General features: G+C 38.6%; 2 protein-coding genes and 2 long non-coding RNA genes across 9 annotated transcripts in view; 2 read left to right on the top strand and 2 right to left on the bottom strand.

The window, feature by feature from the left end:
- Window positions 1-7,582, bottom strand: part of LOC144067829 (leukocyte cell-derived chemotaxin-2) — a 17,992-nt gene extending 10,410 nt beyond the window's left edge. The window contains exons 1-2 of the mRNA XM_077591813.1: window positions 7,571-7,582; window positions 3,622-3,741 (exon numbers count right to left, since the gene is read on the bottom strand). The gene's annotated coding sequence lies outside the window, so the exon portion shown is untranslated. The remainder of the gene's footprint in view (window positions 1-3,621; window positions 3,742-7,570) is intronic.
- Window positions 1-13,932, top strand: part of LOC144067832 (uncharacterized) — an 18,086-nt gene extending 4,154 nt beyond the window's left edge. The window contains exons 2-4 of the long non-coding RNA XR_013298048.1: window positions 3,927-4,047; window positions 11,546-11,701; window positions 13,656-13,932. This is a non-coding gene — a long non-coding RNA (uncharacterized LOC144067832). The remainder of the gene's footprint in view (window positions 1-3,926; window positions 4,048-11,545; window positions 11,702-13,655) is intronic.
- LOC144067830 (insulin-like) lies at window positions 8,911-23,203 on the bottom strand. Of its 6 annotated transcripts, none has more exons than XR_013298045.1 (7): window positions 23,105-23,176; window positions 16,208-16,593; window positions 15,911-16,103; window positions 15,723-15,783; window positions 14,393-14,511; window positions 11,071-11,260; window positions 8,911-8,948 (listed from the first exon to the last, which is right to left on the bottom strand). XR_013298045.1 is itself a non-coding variant. In XM_077591816.1 (5 exons), exons 3-5 carry the CDS (start codon window positions 16,089-16,091, stop codon window positions 14,460-14,462), a joined length of 294 nt encoding a protein of 97 aa, XP_077447942.1. In that variant the 5' UTR covers window positions 16,092-16,103; window positions 16,208-16,593; window positions 23,105-23,176; the 3' UTR covers window positions 14,308-14,459. The 6 variants fall into 6 exon arrangements, 3 of the variants coding, with proteins under 3 accessions (XP_077447942.1, XP_077447941.1, XP_077447940.1); XR_013298047.1 differs by having other exon boundaries at window positions 14,398-14,511; XR_013298046.1 differs by lacking the exons at window positions 8,911-8,948; window positions 11,071-11,260 and adding an exon at window positions 12,787-12,833.
- LOC144067833 (uncharacterized) lies at window positions 21,819-27,423 on the top strand. The gene is made up of 3 exons (XR_013298049.1): window positions 21,819-21,963; window positions 25,133-25,202; window positions 27,183-27,423. It is a non-coding gene; the product is annotated as an uncharacterized LOC144067833 (long non-coding RNA).
- Window positions 27,424-27,461: the final 38 nt, after the last annotated feature.

Genomic DNA, 27,461 nt, shown 5'->3' with positions numbered 1-27,461 from the left:
ATGTGGGAGGAAACCAGAGTACCCGGAGAAAACCCACGCATGCCCAGGGAGAACATGTAAACTCCACACAGATAGACCGACCTGGATTTGAACCCTGGTCTCCCACTGTGAGGCTAACGCGCTAACCACTCAGCCGCTGGGCCGCCGGATTAATATTTAATAATAACTTCACAAAACATTAAACAGAGGTGTGAGTTTTTGAATAGCAGAAAAGAGTACAGGTTTGTAAAGGTAAATATTCCAAGAACAGCAAGAGGAGAAAACGGAAAGAACTTGAGGCGACGATGCATTAAAAGTAAGAAGGTTGGGAATCTGTTCCATGGAGGGCACATGAACAGAACCTATTTCAGCATCGGGGCGACCAAGGGACACAGTGAGAGAACACATGGGGGAAGGGGTGTCTCCCTCATCGTATCCAAAGGGACAAATCACCTGCTGAGCAAAGCCAATGGCACCAACGGCACCCCTTCCATGATTAATAGGGCTGTCAAATGCAGTGCTGTGTATGTGACCCATTTTAGGCAAGCACAAGCACAGCCTCTGCCTCTTGCTCCTTATGTAAAAGGGAAGACCAACAGCTCAATTTACTGCCTCTGCATCCTGCTTTCTTCTTAGTGAGCCTCTGCAAGTATCTTGTCTTTTTAGCTCAACTGGAGTGCCTGGTTTGGAGATTTTTGTCCCTAGCACAATTTATTCAACTGCTCCTGCAAGCAAGATTCTGACACGAATTACCATGTTTGCTCAAAAGATTAAGATTATTTAATCTAATGACAAATATGAGATTGTCCTTTTCTCCTCCTACTTCTCCTCCTTTCAGATTTTCCGTTAGGGGTCGCCACAGTGAATCAGTTGCAGTTTTAGGGCTGTCAGGGCAAATTGTTTCATACTAAATGATACCCACACCAAGATGCATGACAATGATGGATGTCAAGTGTAGAGATGAAGCCATTAATTAGAAGCCCCACTCTTAGTATCCCAGCATCCACCACTCCTGCCTGGAAATAACAAGTTCTGACGAAATTTAATTCAGAGGCTTCATTCCCCACCATACGTCACTCGAATCCCCCCAAAGTGAGTTAGATGATAGCCGAAGAACAATCTCAGAAAGATTAAATTCCCCTCCAGCTACATTTCCAAGTGTCTAATAGCCCATCCCTGATGAAGGGATGTTATATTATCACTTCCTCAAATAGAGTTACTTTCACAGCTGCTCTTGATGTGGTGTTTGTAAAATGGTGCAATTTTAAAATCCACTTGGGTTTAGTTGAATACTACTTGAACTAGGGCATTAAAAACATGTCTGATTACATGACCCAACATTGTTGCCTCTAAAATGTAACGGCAGGTGGTCACACAATCAGTCAACAAAAGATTGGTGTAAGCAAACGTTATCTCCTTTTTTTTTGTCCAACATGTTATACAGAAAGACAACATCATCTAAGTGAACTGACGTAATCGTCTGCTCTAATCTAACTGTTTTTTTGCATCAATACAAAGTGGTATTCTTCTTTCACAATGTCAAGTTCTTTTTTCGTTACAGTTGAGTCTGAAAAGTAGCATAATTATATTGAACTCTATGTTCCAATGCCATCCGTGAACCAGTGCACTTATTTCAGTTGAGAACAGGCGTTATGTCCCTTAATGGCTTCCCACTTGCTTGACTAATTAGCAGTCCAACACAAATGAGGCGAGCAGTCTAGTGGAATATGCCACGCATGCAATTCATGGCAAACAACAACTGAATCAACTGTGTGAGTGCTTCTGAGAGGTCAACTGTGTGTTAACATACATATAGTAGCATGACCGTTTTTTGAACCATTCATGATGGCAATGGTAGCCTTGCCGACATCACACAGAGACACAAAATGAAGGAACAAATACAGTTACTTGGCAATAACCGTGCTCATTGAACAACACAAATGAGGCGAGCCGGTTCGTGGAAAATGCCATGCATGCAATTCACAGGAGACCCAACAAACTGAACCAACTCTGTGTGAGTGCTTCTGAATGGTCTTCTAGTATATGTTAACAGTGGCATGACCATTTTTAAACATTCATGATGGCAATTGTAAGAATTGGCATTGTAAAGAATAACAGTATTAAAAATAATGGTTGTGCAACATCCAAAGTTGAAAAAAACAAATATCTACTTTTCTAGATACTCTGTTTTCTATGAACTGACCAACTGACAAAAGTATACCGTATGATTAGACTGTGTAATATTTCTTGGAATCCTTGCAGTTCTTTCAGTTTGTTGAATCATATGACTGTTTTGTATAGAGATTTTAATGTTCAGGCTGGTTATCCATAGTTGGAGATCCTTGGGGAAAAATTCCACAGAAAGATGCTGGATTTGATCATGTTTTCTACGTGTATAGCCTTCATTTGGATAGACATCTTTTAACATGACTTGACAAGCACCTCAAGTGACAACTACTTTGTACTCTTGAGTGCTTTTGACACCTAAAGCACCACTCCACCATCAGCAGCATACAACAGATGTTTGAGAACATCTTGGAAATGTTTTTTTCTCAACACACTGCCCAAAAAAAACTAAAAACAGTCAAGCCAATACTTAAAAACTGCAATTTGCTGTCAGCTCCTGCGCTACTTTGCTCTTGCTGTTATCCACAGGTGTGGACTTGGAAATTACCAGTGTTTCTTACTGCATGCCTATTACACAGTGGCAAAGCTAAGATCAATGTTACCTCAGCTTTATTGCTTTTCCCTGGGGGAAGCCAAACACACTCATGCATCACAAACTGCGCATTGATGGAATCAAGCATGTCAGATACCCTACATCACGCACAGACACAAAATGACGTAAAAATAAATAAATAAAGCAACTTGACAATAATCACGCTCATTGACCAAACCCGATACAATCCGTGCTGGAGCAATCTATCTTTCAGGTTTGCCACCCTTACTCTCCTCAAACCCACGACAGGTGGGATGAAGTATCGATCTGCTTTTCAGGCCTGCTCTTTCCGACCCTGATTAAGTTGGGTTGCAACAATGTGTCTCCTGCACTTGTAAGACAAATAAATTGCACTTGATTTAAATCCGACAGTTGCGATTGCACAAAGGCAAGACCACATTTGGAGAGAGGGGGAAGATGATCGATCAGCTATAGTGCCAAAGCACTAATGTGAAGAGTTTAGCGGCTGAACCTAAAAGCATGCAAACTGCATTGTTCTTAATCTCCAGTTTGAGAGAAACAGCGGGACTCGATCAGGCTCAACCAAGACATATTGCTACTTTCAATTTAAAATGGGGTTCAGATGTGGAATTAATTTCATCACTCATCCACTGAGTCGCACCTGTCAATTAATCTCGCAATATGGTACATAACATAAACAAGTCAACCATAAATTCTCGATATTTAAAGGTGACTGGAAATGAGGGTACTTTTACTTGCAGTCTACTTGTTTTATGTATAACTTCCAAGGCATATGAAAGCACTACTGCGGTACAATCAAACTGGAATGAGACTGTCAGTAGCGATTGTTCATCAACAGCTCAAAAATGTAAGGTCGGTGGATATTCTTCCATCAAAAACATCTGTTAACTGTGATGAAACAGGCATCACATGCACTGACATCAGGAAGGAGAGTGACATACCCAGTCAGGAAGGAAACATTGACATGCTGCAGGCTGTAACGGTTCACAGCCCTCTCTCACTGTGATGGATGGCCTTGTGTGCAGGGCTCGAGTTCTTTTCTCTAAGGCTACAACTCGCTCCTGCAAATATAATACTGTTTTATTTTAGAATAGTCTAAGATTATTCTGTATTTAAATGGGGAAACTCATGTGGGAAATATCTGAATCGCTACCTTGTTCTACTATTCTCATCAGATGGCAGTTGGGAGTAAAAAAATCGTGTTCATGCCCCTGTGACTAAAATCTTTTTTTTTTTCATTTCAAAGGAACTTCCTGTGGTTTGGCAGTCAGACGCTTTTCCTGACCATTTATTCCATGTGGAATAGCAACAATATTTTCCAAGTTTTAAGGACATGACTGAGTTTGTCTGACCAGCAATAAGACCAGGTAAAAAAAACTTTTTTTTCAGAATCAGTTATAATCACTATAGGTATTGATTTCGCATATATGAACAAGCTAACATTTTTTATTCACATTCATAATTTGCAGTCAATTCACCCAAAATGATTTTTTTGGAATGTGAGAAGCAATGACAAAGCCATTGCCAAACAGAAAAAGACAATGAAAACTCCACACAGAAAGGCTTAGACTGGATTTAAACATGCCACGCTCACAACTATCCCAACCACAAGTCCAACATGTAGTTTGTATTCCTAAATATATTAGGATTAACATGTTGTTTTGGCTCAATATTGTAAAAAACAATGCACTTTGTGAGGATGTTTACTCAAAAAGTCAAGAAGAGTACAGCCTGCCCCAAATAACAGAAGGATGCATTTGGTCTATCATGATGTATTTACTATAGCATGCCCTTGGGTAAGATCATAAAGACATAGAACTGGATGATTTTCTTTTCCTCCTCATCCCTCTTTGATCTGTGAGCTGTCCCAAAATACCAACAAAACTACAAATGCACATTTTGAAAAGACAAACACACATGCATTCATACCTCCCAGGTTTGGCGTATGATTAAGAACTTGTATCTCTAGGGTATCTTTTCTCTTTGGGGGATGGGGTAACCTTAGGCAGGCTCAATGTGTCCTGAGAGTTGTAGCACAATGATGATGAGGTGTCACCACATATAGGGATACACAAGGAGACAGCTGCCACCAGTAGCAGCGGTGACAGCGCCATGGAAGACCCTCCTGGACATGCACATGTATATACACACATACACTAGCGCTGCAGCATGACAGTATGCTTTTGGATTCTAATCATGTAGGATCCATGACCTATACCACAGTCAGCCAAGGAATGCAATATAAAATAAGGAGCACAGTACAGCATTAACATTGCATAACATAATATATCATAACATAATGTTGTGTAACGCAGGGAATAGTAACGTTTCGTAAGGGCATAATGTAACACAACAAAACACATGACATTGCATGACATAATGTATCGTAACATAACGGTGTGTAACGCAGGGAATAGTAACGTTTCGTAAGGGCATAATGTAACGCAACACAACAAAACAATGTAACACAATGCAACACAACACACCACCCCACAACACAGCACAGCAATACAACATATAACATAACATTCATTCATTTTCTGTACCACTCATCCTCACAAGGGTCGCAGTAGGTGCTGGAGCCTATCCCAGCTGACTTTGGTGGCCAGTCAACATAGCATATACCATACAATATAGAGTGAGTTGAGCAAATCTTTAAAAACAAACAAAAACACAAACAAAAAAACAGCTCATGGCAAGCAACAGCAACATTCTGGAAACAATGAAGTAAGGTGACAGTGAGTGATGGTGGACGCAATGTAATAAAGGTCAGCAAGACACGGGGGCTGAACACTTCTTACACGCACTTTTATGTGAATTAATTTGAATGTTTTTGCCTTGCCGCTTGAAGGACAAAAGTTTTATTATTTCTCCCGCACTGCTAGCCGTATATTCTCATTAGCGCCACGGACAAGGACAAGGAGTAGAGGCAGTTTTCATTAGAATGAAAAAGCAGATTTAAATCAAGATGACATTTCTTTGGTAAAACATCTTGTAAAATGAGATTCCGGTTGAGAAAACTCATTGAAGTAAGTGAACAGCATCTTGGTGAAAAGTGTTGATAGATTGCTATTGTATGCACTATATCAACGATTCAACTGGATCAATATGCAAGGCCATCCCGTTGTGAGCATACCAATCTTCCATTTTAAGGCCTGCAGGGCTAATTTTGATGAAAAAGGTTCACTTAGGGACACCTTTAAATATAACTCATTGTTTCACTGTAATAATGATCCTATAAACTTATTCATTCATTAATTTTCTGACTATCCTCACACTGACAAGTGTCTAGGGAAAATTTAGAGAGGTCAACCAGAACTACATGGATGTTTTGGCATGTGGGAGAAAACCGGAATATCCGGACAAAATCCTCGTAGCCCCCGGGGAGAACATGCAAACTCCACACAGGAAGGTGAAACCCACCAAGGGCTGAACCCTCAATTTCAGAACTATCAGGCTTGAACAGCACGCCCCCATTAAAACTAAGCACAATCCAAAAAGACAGATCTATCTTGTTTTTTAAACCATTAATTAACTCCAGAAGTGGACTAGCACTCAAGTTGGGCTCATATTGGAGCAATAGGACGATCCATTGATGACATTTGCAACATGACTTGCCTTAAGATTCAGATATGCAGCACCCGGTAATTAAAGTGACTGGTTTATTGGCCATGTCTATGTTGTCTATTTTTAATGTAGTCTCATTTCATTTGGGAATGACCCAAATTTGGGGCTTTTTGGCATGTTCTCTGGTGCTTCAAAGCCAAAGCCCAGATGAACCAAATCTTCAATTTCCTGCAAGCGTTATTGGTCTCCTGGAAAGGTGGAACCAGGGTCAGGCACACAGTCAAAAGCTCCAATAGTTATCACAAAGCAGCAATAATAGCTGCAGGTGGTATTGGATGGTTGTTTCAATTTTAGGGAGAAGTTAAAGTATTGTATCAATTTAAATCTGATCTGGTAAGATTTCTTCTGCGCTCATAAATCTTGCTCAAGAGAACATGCAGCACATATAGGATTTAGATCTTGTGTCTTTTAAAAGCTTCATATCTATTTAGGTAGGTCATATTAGTATTTTTGTTTAGATTTTACATCTATGATCATATCTTGACCCCATATGTCTCAACCTCTGTTCTAAATTGTGATATAATGAGGGATTTTTTTATTTACCGGAAAGACAAACATTTACCAAATTCTGATGTCTTCTAAAATGTATCTCCTCTCCACTAAATATTTACGCAGAGTATAACTCTCTAAATGTATGAACACATTAAACGAGCTGCCTTTTCCCATAAATGATCATTTCAATTGGTGCACTGCTCAAAGAACCTTATGGTCCACACTGGTTAATTTAATACGGTCAAATAAGATTCATGAGTTGCATGATAGTTTAGACAGCTCTGCGAGAACTAATTTTAATCACAAAAACATCATGAGGATTAAAGTGCGTTCCTGTAAACCGAGGTGATTGTTGCCTGTTATGGCTCCGCAAACCTGCTCGATGCCTGGGCGAGCAGATGAAAATGTGCCACGCTGAATTCTTTACAGATGATTTCTCTCATTAATTTGCAGGCTGCAGATGTTGCTAATTCATCACAGTACTAACCTCCTGCTGCCGCAGCTGTTGGAGGTGGGGCGCTTGTGTATGTGAGTGAGTGTAAACACTTGGCCTGTGTGGGGATGTTTTGCTTGCGGATGTTTGCGGTAACGATGCGATTGTGCGGATCTTGTGCCGGCGCGGTCTTATATTGAAATTAAAGGAGCAGGCGGAGCGTGAGGTGTGCGCTCGCTTTGAATCCGTCAACATTGGCAGATGTGACAAATATAATTCTTCCATTAACAAATGCTCTGCATTGAGACATTTAAACAAGATTGTGTTAGCCAACTCACCTCACCAGTCATTAATCATGCTTTAAAAAGGAGGAATGAGAAGCTCTCCATCTCACTACTGTATCTATAAATATGAAAGTTCAACAAGAATTCAACAATATCGGACACAAAAAGCACTAGAACATTGAATTTTTTTGCCTTTAAGTTAGGCATCCCTAGAAAACAACAACAAAGTACATTATTGGAGACACTTTCTAGTCCAAATGGTAATGATAACACAGACAACATGTATCAAAACTCCTGTGTTTTGTCCTCAAACTCTATTGATAGTTTCCATGTAATTTCCTGATGGTGATTGGTTGCTCTGAACCATTTTTTAAAAGCCAAAGTTAAGGAGTTAGTGGTTAACTAATCATTATTTAGTTTTTAAAAATATATTTGCCCCAAAGCACAGTGCACTGTATGCAAGATATTTACTGAATACACTACCTAATTAAAAGAAAAAGTACAACAACCAAAAGTGAAAACTTATTGTACCCATGTGCCCTTTAAAATAAAAGGTTAGGATCTTTTCGTATAAATAATTGATTGGCTACATTGACCGTGCTAAGGTGTTAATTAGGTATAACTCACTCTATAGCCTAATTGACTGAACTAGAAGTGTCCACGGTGGCTCACAGACATCCCTTGTTAGGCATTTAATTGCTTCTAGTGAAGCCTTGTTCACAAACCTCCACTGAAAGTAACTGTACACTCAAAGCTTGTTTACTGAGCGATGGGCACTGGTGGGTATCTCTTCATTATCGCAATCAGCATGGACATGCTTGTAATCAAATGACACAGCGGGAGTTCTGGTAAGTATGTCAGGACATCTGTAAATATGCTGGGGAATTAAAAAAAGACTGGCAAAAGATCGACTTGAGGATTTGTTTCACGGCGTGTAATGACCTCAACAGTACTTTCTCTTCAGAACCAACCGCCCCCCCACCACTGTTTTAAAATCAGTTTTAGTACAAAATTTCCAAGTTTAACTTCTATTGGAATGAGCTTTATTCCCAAAATATTTCTTAGCCATTTACTTGACATCATTTGCATAAAATACTTGACGTTTCAGAAAAATGCATCATTCTTGTCACCGTGAAGCATTCCATATGTTAATTCTACATGATACATTTTTTACAGCAATTTCCTATACTATATTGCTGCTTTTTCCTGACTTGTACCAAATGGAAATTAACATGAACCACGGGAGACATCTTTCCTTCAGTTTCCAAATGACGCTGACTGTGTATTGACTGGTTTGTGTACTGTATTTGTGCATACCTGCCAAGCCAAGTTGTACCATTTGAGCCCAGTTAATCCAGTGAGGCCATATGTCCTGTTCACGGGGAGGCTGAGAAGCAGAGACTGGAAACTCTATTCAACCACTGCTGTCCACCTGCCAGACCATATGGAAGTGAAAAAAGTAATGCTTTGGAAGAAACGACAAGCTACGTTAAACCATATTTAAAAATTGCCTTCATTTCATTAATAACAGAACTTATAGTCACTCACAAACCAAATGTCCTGATATGGTTTGAATTCACTTGCAGGATATTTAGGTTTACCCTAGACATCCATTTTAGATAGCGCTTTTCTCTGTAGTGCAGCGGTTTTACAAGTCCAAAATGCCTGCCAAATGACCAAAGCGATGGTAATTTGATACCAATTTGTTTGGTGCTCTCAGTAATGAAAATATGAAATGTTATTGTTGATAGGAGTCACATCCATGCCAATGAAATGGTGGCCAGAATATTAACTTGACCCATTTGGATCATTCATGAAGGCTACCATGCTGTGTTGGTGTAATAGACTGCATATAATCACAATACCTACTTTGGCAATAATAGCTTTGCTCCATTGTTGAAATAGAGAGCCGCATATACACCTCGTATGTGTTTATGTGTAAATGAGTGTGTTTGCAAGGCCAAATGGGAAGAATAGATTTCCCCCGGATTGAGAGCACCTTTCAAATTGTACGCCTCTTGGTCGGGGTAATATATTTGCCTTTTTTATTACTTATATTAACCTTATATAGTGCCTGAATTCAAAGAATTCAAAACACAGCAGTTTTCATTCTGGATGGGGAGTGCAGGATAGGGGAAAAAAATAAAACACAAATCCAAGTCAAAGAAAAAGCAACAGCGTGCGTATACTCATTGTTGTTTACCTTTTAGCAGGGAAGGATTTATTTATTTTTCTTACATCCGATATGCACCAGGCTTGCTGTCCTTTTATCTTTTTCTGTTGCATTTTCCTTTTCTTATCACCGTGACAAAACACAAGTGCCACCTCAGTCGATCCATGACAGCATCGCTTTCTGTCGATGTCGTATGGGAGGACTTGTCAAGAGGACAGCCACATCTGGGGATTTTTTCCCCCTGAAGCGCCTGTCTCGTCATTGACCGACACCCCAATTCCTCCCCCTTCTTTCACTTCAGAAGGTTGTTTCTTCATCCATGTGCATTCCATTCCCCAAACAGTGGAAAATGACAGTTCTGTGGGTTTTCTGTGCTACAGTGAGTGGGTTGAACTGCAGGACAATTACAGTACAGCGAAGCCTAAAAGCCTGTTCTGCATTGCGTCGTTACTTGTTCTAACATGGTTATACTTCTTTTTTTTTTAAATCAGAAAAGAAAAATGTGACTTCATCCTAAAAGTGCAGTCCTAACCATCATCAAAGTCTGACAAAAAATGGCTGCATTCACTTTTATTCCAGGCTGTAGATGGCAGTAATGCATCACAAGGCATGAAATCCTACAACATTCCGAAACACAGAAAATCATTTGTTAATTTTAGAGAAATGATATGATGGAACTCAAAATCTAATGGGGATGACACGATCACCTTGCAAACACTTAAATCCTGGCTTTCATAAAATATATATTTTTACTTTAATACATTATTAATGTAAAGTGATTACATTCTTAATCCCAACCACATATGTTACACAAGTATTCCTTTTTTTTTTTCCATTCCTTCTCACTGTTTCTGGCCCTGATAATGTGAGAATGTTGTCAGACACCATTCCCAAATGATTGCCATGTTGTGTTGACAGTATGTACTGAATATCAGAGACTATATTGCACTCCTGAAAAAATGTCCTTCTGCCATTATCGCTGAGTGAGAGGTTTCGGGGGAAAAGGTCATTTGCAGGCCACATTTTAGCAACACAAAAGGCCACCATGAACTACTGCTGAGATCTCTAGTCTTCGGAGAAAGTCATTAAGAGCAGGCTGCAGAGCTGTGTAGGCAAGAATGTGTTCTTTGATGGACAACCTATGTACAGTCCACACACCTGAGTCCCCTTGCTTATAGTCTGACAGACAAGAAAGTGTGAAATATCACCACTGGGATTTCACTGTTGAGCTAGAGATCACTACTTCTTCGCCCAAGAATGGAAATGATCTATCTATATTAACTCTAGCTAATTCACCGGTTCATTGGTCTTGACAGAAAAATTACATATTGACTGTAAAGGCGTCCGAGCGTCGCCACAACAAACATAATGGCACACTTACTCAATAATACTGCTTGAGACGTACAGCCCAGCCCGTCTAGGGTAACCAATGATCAGCCATCGATAAATGTCAGAAATATTCTTTTAGGACCGCACTCTATAATCTCCATTTGTTTGCATCATTGACAACCTGTCACCAGTCCAGTATCTCTTGTGCCATTTGAAATGATGACAGTAATCCTCAAGTGGGTCTGGGAAAAGGAAGCAGACGACATTTGAATACCATTGAACATTCCGGAGACAATAAGATGATGAAATATGTCATTAAAATCATGAGTAGCCATTCTCTTTCTTGGTTCTAAGCGTGATAAATGATTTGTTTTAAATGAAATTGACATTGTACATGATTGGAATGGCAATATAACCATCCGTTCATGGCCTTACAAATATTAATATCAAAGGTGATCTAGCCTATTTCTGCATTAATCAATCTCTTCCATGGCATGTAATAACCATTCATCTAATATATTTTACAGAATGAAAAAGAACCCCAGAAAATGCACCCAAAACAGGAACATGCAAATAACAAATAGGAAATGGAGATGACACCTACACCTTTTATTTACTCACCTGATTTATTGGAGTGACTGACATTTGCCAAGAAAAAATGCAGATTCATCGCAAGCCATGTGGTGAGTAAACGACGCTCAATGCCGCTAATGCTCAATACTAACAATAACGGAATAAGCTACAAAGTAGAAAAAAAATTCTGGTAAAAAAGAGAGCTTACTCCATCTCAGCAAAAAACCTGGAAAGTACTTTCTAATGTTTCCCATTGTTAAAAAAAATTACCACAACAGCTCATAGTAATCAGAAAGCATTTAAAGACGGTTGCCTTTTCATCTTTTTAGCCATATGTAAACATAGTATATTGAGGCTGATAAATTTTAGTGCTTTAGCTGCAGGATAACAGTAAGTTTTAATTAGATTTGAGTCCTGAAGGGACATTTTTCATAGGTTTTCCGCTATATGACCTCACAGAGAACACAATCCCAAATGGATGCTAATTACGGTTTAATTTTCAACACTTTTACACCCTGCTGAGCTATGAACAAGATAACCTTCTGTCAGTTTTTTTGGGGGGGTTGTATTGTAAGAGACGTTCTTTTCTCACCACGGAAAATAAAATTAAAATCATAGCCTGCAGCATGTTGAGCGATGAAAAAGCAGAATGGCTTTTCCATGAAATCTTGGGTAAAGTTAAAAATGAAAAGAACATGTTTTACATTATTGTACTAGTGGATACGTACAATGGATTCACAAGCGTCTGTCCACTGGGATGTTGCTTACACGAGAGGTTCTTAAGCTTTTTGACCTCAGATCGCAGCTTTTCATGTAAAAAGTTGCTTACGGCTCATTCCCTAGTGTTGACTTGACAATTTTTGGATTGTACTGTCATTGCTATTTAACTGTGAATGATCTATTCCTTTGTTATCTACCCCCATTTTTTGTTATTTTGCCACTACAGATCAGTACCAGTGATGATAAAAGAAAATATGAGCATTTTTTTTGTTCCACTATTGTTGGTGATTCTCTAACTGATGATATGGTACAGCATGTTTATTTAATCTCCAAGATATGAAAGGGCACATCTAGACTCGTGGCATTTATGAATCAGACTTCTGTGACACACGTGGCTCTAAGAGAAGAGGATGACTTTGTCCGTGTCAGCGCTATGCACCAGTGGTCGTGCTTTCAACCTCAATATGAATTGGTGGCCCGTCGCGACATGTGACACATCTTAGTGCAGTTTTGCCAGAAGCTCTGCGTATAAAAAAAGAAATGGACACCTTGTGAAGGTGTGCCTTTAGCTAGGAAGTCTCAGCTGAAGCTGACCTGTTTGTTATGACTCAAAGGATGACATATCCGCATACAGCCAATATTTTATTCATGTTTAGGTCATCAAATCAGCTTAGTAAAAATGTTTGCCCACCAACAATGTTTGTTTTGGCATCGCCTCAGCATGATCATTCTAAAATTCTGGGTCGACTTCGCTGCTATAATTGCGTGTGTGTGTTTGTTTATGGCAACAGCTATGATTCCAAGCGCTTTATATTAGCATGAATAGTGCCAGGTTGATGTGTGTGTCTTTATTAGTGTGCAAGAGCATACATGGGTTGATTTGGCTGCTTCAAATGCCTCCTACTCTCTTTTTAGAATTCAAGACTCACAGCTCTTATTACACTTTCCTTTATTACTGCATGTATCTATAGATGGAGGTGAATTTGGTGTCTGCATTTGCACACAATATACCTAAACAACAAAACACAGGACAAATTCAGTGATCGCTTATTTTTACCACTAAGGCTCACGAGATTGATGGTGGTGGTATAATGGATGCGTGGGTCGATATTTGATGGGAGAAAAAAATGGGCACAACTATATTATAGTTGGCACCCCTCTACAGGGTGCACTAATTATGTAATTAAGAAAAAACGGAGTTTATATTATTAAATATATAAAATTTGAAACCTCGTCCCATCTTTTGTGATTTCTCAGACTAATATGATGCGTGAGTATCCTTTGTAGAGACAATGTTTTAGTATTTACTTTACATATGAACATTTATCTCCTTGTTCTTTTTAGGAGAGATGAAACTCCAATATACATTTTCATCTACAGACAATTTTAAGTCTTCAAAAGGAACCAGTTTGCAGATTTGTCCCTAGCTGGAAAAAGCCCAGGTAAAAACATAAGGTCCATAGTGAATTTCTGGTGCTCTTGGCTAAATTGATGTCTCGTATATGGAAACTAAAAAGGGTAAACCAAAGCCTTATGTTAAACCCAACAACCTGCTGCATGATATTTGCTTCCCAACTTTCCAAGTAGCAAACATTTAGCCTTACTTTAGTACCCAACACAAAGTGGGAGTGAAGGTCAGGAGGCAGGGGGGGTAATCTATCTCCATTTGTCAGACGGTAGCATGCTGTGACAGGCGATAATTCATTTCGATAGTAACCATTGAACTGTTGTGCCACATCTATACATATAATTTGAAAACAGTCAAGAGAAAATTAATTCATAGACCATTAAAACAAATGGCATCAACAATAAGGACTTATTTTTCTTTTCAATATGCCTATCTGTGCACATTTCAATCGGATCTTTAAAGGCACTTTCCAGTCAAAGTAGAAATGAATAACTTGTCTTTTTGCATGAAAATAAATACCATTGTTAAGATGCCTGTCAAATTTGCATGAATAGAAAATAGTGATTATATGTAATGAGGCTTTAAAAGGGGAGCAAAAATTATTGGCTTGTTAGTATATAAAGTATTTACTATACAAGGTAAATACGCATATAAAAAGATTGCTCTAGCATACCTTACCAATACGAGCAGCCAACTATATCATTGTGTCTCCATCGCAGGCTGCATTGCAGACAGAAATTTCATATTCTGAGGCTGAAAGCTTGATCTCGCTCTTTCTCTCTGCAATGTGACCTGAAAGGAATGACATCTTGAGATTCAGGCAGTGTAAACCCAATGTCTAGCAACACATTTTCTTCTGCCTGCAATTTCCAGTAGGATGTCAATCTGTTTCTCTTTTTATGCGAGTGGGTGTGACCTCAAACAAATACGATAAAGGGACGCTTAATCAATAGAACTAAATGTCAGCGCATAAATGAACACGAACAGGCTATCAGGCAGATGTTAAAGCTCTGCTGGTTGTCGGCGTACTAATTGCTGCATTTCCAAGACTTGGGAGGGGGCAGGAAAGTGAGGGCAGAATAAAAAAATGGGGAAATAAAATAGAAGCAGAGATGGAGTAGTAGAGGCAGCAGGTGGGCACGGCCCAGCTCTCTCTAGATAAGACTCACACAGGAAATTGTTGTATGGAAACTCAAGTGGAATACTAAGAGACTCACTCCCTCTCTCAGGGTCTCTGTGGCTCTTTGCATGTATTCATTGGAGACAGTATGTCACAAAAATTCTGAATTCATTGCACGCTGTAAATGCAGCATTTCGCAGAAAGCTCCAGGTTACAAATGAGAACGTGAACAGAATAGAGGCTACTCCACAGAAAATAATAGCGTTATTCTCTTTTGATAGGTAATATTTTTTTGTTGTTTATGTGAAAAAAACAAAGCATTTATCCAGAAAGTACAATTAATATATGATTATATTAATTATACTGTTCTCTTTTCTTGAGAACAAATTGTACTCATACATTTTTTTGGTGTGAAATCTAAACAAATATACTCCAAAGTACGAATACTTCGATCCATCCACTTCCCAGCATGCATCCTGTTCAAGTTCACGACTATGTCAGACTATGACATGGACATTTCAAAAAGTTCTATCATGTCATGACTTGGATTTTATAACCCGATCAAAGAAAACAAAATGGCTTTCCAGCTATGACCATAAAAAGAGTAGACAAATTTGCAAAACTAGGGAAGTGTATTTAATACATCCAATTGCTTTACAGATATTCCAAGTGTTCTGGTCAAAAATTACAGCGAAGGTGCAGAGTTCAAGCAAAGCATTGCTAAGATAGCACAGCAAAGAAGAGGCTAATTTGAAAGTTTCTCATATAATCTGCTTAGTTGCAGTATTTATCCAGGACCAGCATACTACATGGTTGGTGACAACACTGCTCTACAATGCCATCACGCTTCATCATCATGTCTAGCCGTTTCTTAAAGGCATACCCCACAATTTCGTTAACATCGCCTGTTGATGATGTTTCCTCACTCTTTAGTGGCATGATACCTAGAGAATGAGACAGTGATATCAATGATTTGTGTGTTAAACCTCAGACATGTATATGTTAAAATATTGGCCAGCATACACCAAACAATCGAGAGTCAGGAGTTAGAATTTTGCAACAATGTCTTACGTAGAACAGAGTCGATGTCCCTCTTGGAACTGGTGAAAAAGCCTCGGTCTCCACACACCATATTAAGGGCTTCAACTAGATTAGGTCCACACAAATGTTGTGAACCCATGGCTCTGGAACATGGCCATGACATGACCAATAAGACCAGGACTGAGGTGGAATAAAACCACAGTTGCGCCATGATACAAGATATCTGTGGATAAACATGTACAATTAGTATGAACTTTAATACACTCTTCTGTAAGTCTGCACAACAAGAACAAAGCTTTAAAAGAAAATATAAAATCAACCACGTACCTGAGGAGTGTAAGAAAAAGATGGACAAGGGCCTGTGTGACACAGAAGCAGTAGATGGACTGCTGAGATCTGGATGGCGTTGGTCTGGAGGTCTCCTGTCCATTAATACCCCAAGCATCACCTTTTAAATGTACCCATGTATGAGAATGACGTCGCCATCAAACTTTTCCCTCAGCTAGCGTGACGTCACTGCTAAGGTCCACAAGACTACTTTTGCTGAAAGCCCTTTTTGCAGCATCAATTAGTAAAACAAACCATGCCAAATGACCCGGCATGATGTGATCACTTCTTGGTCAAACACGGTTCATTCAGTCCCGTAAGGGGTGATCAATCCATTGGAAACTTCATCTTGTTTTGGCTATTACGCAGGTCCAATTGCGATGAGCCTGAGACAAAGTATTAAAAAATATTAATTTTACGACTATGCATTCCACTAGGCATTCCACTAGGCTTTGTTCAATTCGACTATTGTTACAAACAGCACAAGAAGCTATTGTATATCTAAATGATAGAAATTTGCTGTTTCTATGACTATTCTTTTTGCAACACAAAATAGTCGACCTATTTACTGATTTAAATGCATTAGGAACCTCAGTCCAAAATAGACTGTAACTGAATAGAACTGTTAAACAAATGTCCAGGGATACCAAAAGGTAACCATTAAATTAAACCATATTGTAGTGAAAGTGATTTGATATGGTTACACATTGCCTGATTGTCCATGAGCATGTGGAGCATACAAATGGTATAATTATGCGACTCTGTATCAAAATGCAAACTGCAAGCAACCCTCAGCAAGTCATTTGATGCTGCTTTGTGTTGATTATGAGTCTGCAATTCTAATATGCTTACGAGTATTCATGCTATTTGGGTTGCAAATGGTATAGAAATAAACCTAAATGTGCCTCACAATTACAAGACACAATATTATTCTATCCATCCAGATGGTCGCTCATTATGACCATTAAATTAGATTCTGGTGTTTTGCATGTTGATCGGTGTTGATGCCATATTTTTTTTATATATGCATTTTTTGATAACATTTTTGAATAACATTGTGTTTGAATGATGTTTACCTAGGTTTAATTTTGTTCAGCAATCTCCTCTGAACCCCAGCTTTCAAATTACAATAGAAAAGAATGCAGTTTTTAGCTATAAAACAAAATAAAACATGCACATTCCCAAAAATACATTTACATCCGCAGTCAGTCTTCTGCCCTGCAATCCAATCCTCTTGATTATTTCTATTCTGTTTCACAACTCATATCTGTGATTAAGTGAAAAAAATGTACTGAAGTATGAATTCCACACAGCGAAACCACACTTGACAATATTTGCAAATCATTTCCACAATTTCTGATCAATACCATGCATTGCATCAATTTCATGGATCCTGTAGGATACTACCGCACCAATGGTATTCAAATAAGGTTGTCACATAACAAAAATCAAAGCATAAAGAATAGCTTTGACCAGGGTGAACATACAAAAAGCAATTGAATTTGTGTCCCCTCATTTGTTCTTCAGTTCTGCAGCTGTCAGCTCCATTTAGCTGCTGAACTGAGTTGATTGTTGCACCACCTGCGCAATTTTTTTGGGGGGCGGGCTGCTTACCAACGTCAAGTTCCATTTACCACCTGGGTTATAAGCACGGCTGACCTCAGAAGTCAGATACAGCGAATATGCGATGAGAGCTTGTTGACTGGTAGAGCAGATTGCCACAAGTGGATAAGCACACACGCGGCTTGATGAGCACACACAACATGCAAACAAAAGCTGGCTTGCAAATATTTGAGGTCACAAAACAAGGACATATTGCCGATTGCTGAATTGCACAAAAGAAAAACAAATGTTCACTCGTCGAACAAACTCTATCGCATGTTTTATAATGGTAGTCCTCACAGTCTGAGCCCACACAGAGCTGACAAACTTTTCAAAAGTGTGACAGCATCCTAACGGTTGCGTTTTGTTTTTACATCATTAACGGATTTCACATACTGGTGCTCTTATAAATATGAGTGAAACCCTAAGGGATGGCACACAGGTTTTGTGGAGCACATCTTCTATTAGCCTTAAATCTGGCTGCTGCTAATGAGGAAACATCAGATCAGAGAATGTTTATGAGTTAAAGACTCCCTTTATGGCTCTGTGGACATCATTAGACTGACTTAGAGAGATGTGGGTATGCGTGAGGCTGCTTGTGTATGTGTCCTTAAATTAATCACTGACTAAAGTCAGAAACAAGATTAGACAACTCTGATATTTAGAATTCATGTTGCAAGAGTGAAGGCAAATCGTACAATATTTGGCTTCCTGGTCTTTTAAGTACGCACCCCAACAAATCATGTGAATATTTTGACTCGTCTCGTAGAAGGGGGAAAGCATACTAATTAAAATATGTATACATGTATTGCAAATAAACATATGACATGGTATGTCTTTTAGCCCATTAGAAACCAAAGGAGGTTGTATTTGTAGATTCTATTTTATTTATCATAATGGAATTAACTGAACCAAGCGATAAATACAAAATATATTAAAAATTATATACAATTTCGTGGGGCAATAATTTAGACAATTTTCTTTGGAATGACCTCAAATTTTCACGGCTTGTGTCGAAACGTTTCTGCCGTTCACTTCAAAAGAAATGGACATGAGATCCAATATTTTGTACACAATTTCTTAATTTGAAACTCTACTGTTCCCGGTTTTAAAAAACATAACATAAAACAACCCTTTTCAAAAAATCTGTATTCATGTAGAAATATAAAAGCCAATATAAATTGATTAAATTGTTTACTATCCAGTGAGTTTCACATAGGCCACTTTCATTTATTTCCTCAATATTCTTTTCTGGGAGGAGTATATATTTGCCAAGTGAAATATAAAAATAAAACAATCCTCAAGATTGTCCCCATCCATCTTCATTTAGTGCTGCCAAGTTGGCTTTGGGGGTTAATGCACTTTATCTATCCACTACCTTATCCCTCTATTTTGCTTTGTTGTCCATTCTCGAGGTAAGATCATTTTCCAGTTATTGCAAAATGTTGTGCGCTTCAATTTGCTATTGCATTCAGGGGTGGGCTTAAACTCGTTTCCAACCTTTGTCCAGCATCCTCAGCAGTGAGAGTCAGCAATTTAATATACTACCAGTACACTGGAGGTGTCCAAGGTTAACTGTGTTATCACTGGGAAAGGCAACTTGGGTTTAAAATTTATTGAGAAAGATCCTTGCCTGGGACTGTTGGGAATTATGTGAGAGCCCATCTAATATTTGAGACATTAACATTTCACTGGGGTTGATATGACTGAGCCCTTCCTGTTTTGAGCTTTTGTTCTAGAATAAACCTGTGTGTGTGTGGAGGGGTGGGTGGGTTATGTGGTTTGGAGGTTTGGATGGTGTGTATGAGGGACAGATGAATGGGGCAGGGCTGAATGCAAGTAAATCTTCAACACTTTAGATAGCCCTCAAGAACATACAGTAAAGTAACTATACATCACCGTACGCAAGATTGACAGGGACTGCTTGGCAGCTGCCTCGTATGCTAGTCTTCACAGACCACATCTTGATATCTGTTTTGTCATTTGGGGACTTAGGGACTCTTATTCCCTATTCCCAGCCTCTTCATGGGGAATTCAGTGCTTTACCACCAGAGCTCCATAATGTGAGACACTTCATATTTAATAAACTCTTGCTTTTGTATAGACATGTAAAGTACATGCAGTTATGAAATAATATTTTCTATGCATGTATAAGGCTTTGAAAGCAACAATTAAGACAACCCTGCACCATCACAAATTGTCACGTTTTTGGGATTGGTCAATGAGTGTGTTTTCCTTGTCCTGTCTGCATGATTTGTATGCATTTTGCCTCTTGTGTCCCTCCTGCCTCCCTTTTCCTTATGTTGCCCAGGTGTTTGTATTTTGTCATCAACCCCTGTCTCTGTATCTAAACCCTGGTGTTTTGTGGTATTGTTCCTGTTCATGTGAGTTATGCTTTGCCTCTTCGTTCAGTGTGCATATCCCCTGTTTACTAGTAACTTTGTCCTAGTTTTGATTATTGTTATAGTTATTTTTCATTAAAATCCTAATTTGTGCACCAGCACTTCCCGCTCCTGAATACAACTTCTCTCACAGCCGAAGGCAATTCATGACACAAATGATGGCGTGCACTGCATATTCCAAGAAATGCTGCATAGACGCAATCATTTAGGAGATAACGCATCACCTGCACATGTGACTGGCTACGTAAGAAAAGGGAAGAAAACCACTGAAATGCGCAATATAATATCACACTCCAAAACTCCGAAAAGCAGTTTGCCTTATCAACATTCCCAAGCAGGCAGCCGTGAGTGTGTCGAGCATTCTCTGTTCTAGAGGTGGTCCATGATAAGGAAAAGAAGATATATAATACAAAACTATGAGTATGCTCTAAGAGTAATGAGGTGGTCCACTCCACAAGAAACAAGTCAATGAAAGCAAGTTATTCCATTTACTAAGCAAATGGAATGAAACCCGACCTCAAAGGCCTACTACCTTTCACGGCATAATCAGAAGAATTAATAAAATAAAGCACTTTTATGCATATGCAAATGAATTATTATATCACTCATCAAAGCTATAATGTTGAAACCACACTGCACAGACTGTAACTTTGCGGTTAAGGACTTATTTCTTATTTCATCCCCCCACCATTTCAATTGGAATAGTGTTTATAATGACTGAAGGCCCTTCCCTGCAACTGATTTTTCTCTAATTCCATTCTTCCTTATAGGGAAAATGCAGCCTAAATAGGAGAAATAGTTCCACTGCATTTCCATTATTTCGTTTTTGGGGAAATTGTCCCGTATAAAAAGTAACAATCCCTAATACAGCAACACAGCTGAATAATCAGCAGCCTAGCGCTTGAGGCTTAAAAGTTTGCATGGTACACTTCTATTTATTGGCCTGTGAGAAATGTGATTAAATGTGATCATGTGAATTAATGTGACACTTGCCATGAGCTCTGCCTTAAACACTAATGGTCAAATTCTGGCTCCACGGATGATTTATAATGAACAAAATACAATAGAAATAATATAAATACAACGTTGTTTACTCGCAAAATGGGATCAACCGAGAAAAAAATTGCCTTTGGCGTTTGCTGACTAATTATAGATCTAGTGCAAATCCTTAAAATTCAAGTTATGGTGGCAAAACAGCCAATCTTTAATTAATTTCTTTCCTACACATTTGTCATACAAAGGCATACTGTTTTCTTTTCTTTATTTTAATTAATAATGGCAAATGTTAAATAACTAATCAAAGTAATCCACTAGGTGACACTGTTCTCTATAAACATCTGTGACTTTGCTTTGTGACTTTCAGTGTTTCTCTGCTTAAAATATTCCACACCGTGACGGAGAGCAGTCTGGACTCCATCATTAAAATAACGCCCAAAAAAAGTAAGTGTTTTATCCCCAAGACACTAATTTTCTCTTAACCTGATTGAGTTCTGATGAGAATATTGAAGTCAAGGACATTGTCATGGAGTTGACTCCACAATAACACAATTGATGCAAGTGTCTGTTGCCTGGATTTAATTTGGTCCTGATTTACTCAGGTGGTGCGCTGGTGTTGCCATATTATTTAGAACCATGTATCAACGCTAATGAGAGCCCCATGCTGCCGCTGACTGCAGCCAGACTGTGTGCTGACTTTAAATGTCCTTCCGTGAGTGGACTGACCTCCCTGTTGCAGCAGCTTTGAGCCATCAGGTGAGTGAATTAGTACAGAAATACACGGTGTGTACACACACATTTAAATGGCTGATGTTCCTTTCCATAAATGTCAGACAATTTTGTCAGAAAGCAACAGACTTGCCAGTCATCGCGATGCGAGGCACACCATAAATATCCCAAAACATTGCCCTTGTTAGAAACAGGGTCTTCTAAAAGATTGACAACCTCCTTCTTGGGCAAGTGTCAAACTATTAATATTGAGACTATTTTCATCCATTCCCCCACCATAAACATAACGTTCTTGTACGCAGTGTTTCTTCCTCATAATATTCCAAAAGATTGCCTTTGTTAGAAATAGGGTCTTCTAAAATATTGACAACTTCTTTCTTGGGCAAGTGTCAAACTATTAAGACTATTTTCATCCATTCCCGCACCATAAACATAACGTTGTACGCAGTGTTTTTCCCCTTTTTGCCTGCCGCTCATCTGAAGGTCATCCATAATGGGGCCAGTGGCGGTGGACTGCAATTGCAATGTAACCCAAAGACAATTAGACATTGATAGTGCAGCCCACCCCCATTATAGCTCAGCCACACACTCGCATTCACACGCTTTAATTTCTATTCCCCTCACCAGCGCCTGATCCTTATTTTTCTCTGCAGCAATTCACAGTCATCTGTGCCATCTGTCCTTTTTCTTTTGTTCATTGACCTTTTTTTTTGCTCATTATTCTTTCACAATTGCACCAAGACTGTGGACAGCTAAAGGAAATACATTCATCTCATGCACAACCTCTGGTTCTATGTGTACAAATAATAAAATTAAAATTAATAGGGCCCGAGCCATTGTGTCGCTCTAAGACTATCAGGCAAACTCAAAACCAGGAGCAGACACAATTAGTACATTAACAATGCGACACCTTGCAAGTACTCAATTGAGAGAATGGCAAAATGAACAAAGTGACCATTTTCTGAATTATCGGTTCTACTGATGGACTCCTGTAAATCAACAATCCATCAAATTCGATTGAGAATACAAAAGTCTTAATTCAATAGCTATGTTTCTTCATATTTCAGGGACATTAGAGAAAGCAATTGACATTCATGACTTCAAAAACAGTTCTGTGTGTTATGTACAAGTACATCGGGTTCAAGTTTTGGATATTAAGAGTACGTACCTCAGTTTTAAGTTCACTATGGACCCGTTGAGTAATTTGTTGCAAGCCCCAAGGTCTGACCGCTGCATGCCTAGGGCAACAAAATAATTGGCAGGAAAACCATAAATCATCATTCCTTACCTACCTTGTTAACTGGATATCTTGCTTGATGGCATTGTTATTTATCCTGTGCAAAATGTCTGCTAGTCTTAAAAACTGGCAAAAAACAATGCAATTGTTTAAAGCATCCAACATTCCTAAAAATGTAAATTTATTTATCTTAGACTTAGGTGGAGCGCATCATCCAACTTCACTAGAACACTTTCATAACAAATTCTACTGTTTTAATTTGTGAGTATTTGAGGTGTTAATACCAAAGCACATTTAACAAATAAATAAATAAAATTACCAACATTTTGTTCCCTTGAAATGACTATGTTGTTATTTTCTTTATTTGCTGGCGCCTGTTTCCCTCGCGTTGTTTTTGTACGAGTGGCTGAAAGAAAAGATGAAATTGAGCATGGCTGCCTGCAGCTTGAACATAGTCATATGAAAATATGATGTCCTTTCTTGCTTTTTTCCAACTGTGCTTTTGGTGCTAAAATAAAATAGTGAATAAACCCCCATCCACAAAATCTTTTAACGCCCCTAACCCCGCATGCATCACAGCAGTATATTAGCGCCACTAAGTCTCTCTAGTAAATCTTTACTCTGTTGGCATAGAACAATCTAATTAGGGAAAAATGTAGTCACTCATTAATTAATCATAGCTCCATGTTATAAGGATTGATGAATTTCTTCACCACGTGCCTTAATTAAAATCTCCAAGATATGTTTTTTTTATTTCTTGTGCTGTCATTTCAACTACGCTCCTATTCGCCAACAAACATAAATGGGTTATGTGATATAATTAACTTCCAGAACATGGTGTTCCCTACATTATACATCAAGACTCCCAGCATAGCCCGGAAATTGTATTTTAATTTTTATTTTTTTTAAATAACCAGACTCAGGCGTCATAATTGTATTTATTGTTTTAACTTTTTTTCTGAACCAGTAGTTCACATTAACGCAGTATACATTTTGTCACTGCGGTATTATTATTAACGCAGATAAAGCCAATATCTTTGTCTACAAAGTGTGCTAAGAAATTTCTTTTTTTCCCCTCTAGTAAATATGCTAACGCAGAAGAAAAAGCACTGCAGGGCAACTAATTAAACTGAGTTTAAATGCAGGGACACACCAGCGATGACTAAAATCCTTCAAGCAGAAGAGATAGTGCTGAAGTTTGAACAAAGAAAAAGCAGGAAGATGAGGAGTTCAACCTGACTAATTGCAAATCTCATGGCCTTGTGCTAATCACAAGAGAAAGTCGGGGAAATGACTGTTTGATTTATTCAATTTAGTAATCTACAGGACATTAAGACCACATTGAATTTGACTCACTTTTCATATCATCTGTGTCATCTGTGACAATTCAAAATAAGACAATTTTCAATATATTCCTAATTAATCCTGACAATTTGCCCTGGACTAGATTTTATTCAACCTGCCGCAGACAAAAAATCGCCAAGACCAAGCATTTAAGGAGTAAAAAAAAGTATTGAGTTACAACACTAAAATTAGAACCACATCTCCAATAAACCAAATATTCACTTTCCCTTTATATGCATGAGGCATGTTAGGTTAAGACGGATAGTACCAGATTTTGTTCAGACCAAATCATTTTCTGTAATGTTCTTCCAGGAAGTGTTTTTCCTGTCAGAGCAAATGAGATGGTCCTGTTAGCACATACAAAAACAACCAAGGATGAATATGACAGATCCCATTAAAACCCATAGATCCCTTAAGTAACTCTCCACCTTAGCCCTTAGAGAACAGCAACGATGGGCCTTTGCATTTTAAATGCCGCTGGAAAGGCGTCAAGCTTTAGGAATAGTCAGCCGCTAACCCGCAACTGTTGGCGCTGATTCAATTTTCTGACAATTCATGCAGAGGATTTACTGTGAAGCACCATGTCTCATTGAAAGCTTTTCCTCTTCATTCCAGACTCCCATGGCATCCAAACGAACAAACACAACACGGTTTTGCAATTCCTGCTCGAGGATGAGTCAAAGCGGTAAGCTTTTTGTCTTGCATCGACATGAAATGGTTTGCTGCAATGCCTTAACATTTCTGCATTGTTTTCCCATCTGGTCCGGGATCAGAGCCATAGTTCCGCTTGTCTGACAATTAAAGAAAACCCTCGTGCTAGTTCACCCTCGATATAAATGGGACGTTTACAACACGAGTTGAAAAATGACATGGAAGCTCCAATTTTCAATTTTAACGTTGCTTTGTCTTTTGAACTACTGTCTCGTATTCTTGATTAGTTACGTTATATTTAGTTTTTATATTTTTTCCATAAATTGCTTGAAAACCTACCAACGCTATTTTCTCGTTTTGCCATAGAAAAGGGTCAATAACATAAGTCTCGGATTTAGTTGCTGCTATTAAAACCATCCTGCATTGTTTTTAGTAGTATAATTCGAATGTTTATGACATCATTTGAAAGCAGGAAAATAAAACATTTGGAGGATAATTTGTGTTTAAATCCAAACAGAAAAACAGCTATCAGGGGACTTTTTTCTTCTTGCCAAACAATCACTATGGCGCTCAACAGCCGGACCTCAGCTCATTGAAGTTCTGAACGCGTCTGGCTGGGTTGCGTATCTCCACATAAAAAGGCAATAAGTAATTACGGGGAGCCATCATAACACAATGATGGCTGAGGGCGCGATGGCATTGAGCATAGAGTTGATGGCTGTGGCGGCTTGGACATGCTGATGAGCTGATGGTGGGCCATGCTGGTGATTCAACATGATCATTGGCCGCTTAAATGTAGCGCCTGCCCAGATTTTGGCCAAAGGCCCAGAAGGGAACTTAGTGACTCGTTCTTCTCAACTGCATGGATGTACTCTATGTATTATTTATTTTTTTCTTGGCTGTTGTAGTAAAGCTATTTGGTTAGACTAAGGGGCACACTCAGACATGACCTTTGACATGCAAATATTTGCAGAATTTCTGTTTGAGAGGTTGTGTCTTATTAGTTTAGCACAAAATTGAATTGGATACACTGTAGATTAAATAACTTAAACGGTTGGATGTGGATCTTACACAAAATCATTCATTTATGACTGAATCAATCACATGCCTAACAAGAATCAATCACATGCCTAACAAGAATTAAATTCAGTTCATTCAGAATTTATGCTATGTCAGATGCACTGACAGAAAGTATTTCAGTACTAAAGTGATCAGCTTGGACAGATGGACAGTGCAGATTTTTTTATTGCTCTAATTATTCATACATGCTGAATTGCAAGTCATCACAGCATTTGTGCACAACGAGGGCCCGCTGTCGGATTCACCTGGCACATTCATGCTGCGATATGGGCATCGAAGTGCCTCTCTTCCTTTTTACTTAATGATTGCGTGTTGAATCGATGAAATACTTTAAAAAAGAACTTCACTACATTGGATGAGAAGAATATGATCAGCGTGAAGAAAGTGCTAGCGTCTGAATGATTAAACATGTTGATATTATTTAGTCTGAAAGCAACATTGAAGGTTGGAAATAAGGTTTCTCTAGTGAATAGTTTTCTCTTCATTGTTTTGTGTGAGGTAACTGTGATGAAGCACAAGTTGGAAACTATCTCACTTCCTTTGTGACTTAGCCTGATAGAGTAATGATGCATTCGAATAGAAGCATAGTTTAAAAAAAAGCAACAAAAAAGACATGATTCAAGCTTTGTCAAACTTCTCAGAATTTTGATGACCACCACAATAGTAATATTCTTCTTCGAAATAGTCATTTATCCTGTATCTTTTTTTAAACATACAGCTATAGATAATATTGTATGAGAATGATTGAAGGTTTGTTATTGTATGATGTGCTCTATTCTGAGAAATACAAATACAGGGTGTTCTAAAATGTTTGAATCCATTTCGTAGTCTAATAATTTTGACAATTTTCGTTGGAATGACCTCATATTTTCACAACTTGTGTAGGAACGTTTCAAGTTCTTGTGTGTAACGTTTGGCATTTCTATCTTTCCAGATTAAGAAATGCCATTCATGCTCGGACTCAGTCGCCGAAGACAGTGCAACGTGCCTTCTTCACAAATTTTGCAAAGAAGGCACCAACTACTAAACAAATTAGGACTTGGCACCAAAATTTTCAAGAAAAGGGCTGGAATGTGGGTTTCCACACTTGCTCTTCTTCCAACACTCTTCCGAGGACTACGCAGGAAGGCTTCACAAACCTGCTCCCCTGTCTCTGCTGATGGCCGTCCTGGTGATTTAGGTATGTACAAGCAACCCTTTTCTTGAAATTTTC

The sequence above is a fragment of the Stigmatopora argus genome, chromosome 22 (genome assembly GCF_051989625.1).
Source record: "Stigmatopora argus isolate UIUO_Sarg chromosome 22, RoL_Sarg_1.0, whole genome shotgun sequence".
NCBI classification, from domain to species: domain Eukaryota; kingdom Metazoa; phylum Chordata; class Actinopteri; order Syngnathiformes; family Syngnathidae; genus Stigmatopora; species Stigmatopora argus.
Note: the sequence above shows the minus strand (reverse complement) of the source record. Positions and strands in the feature narration are given on the sequence as shown.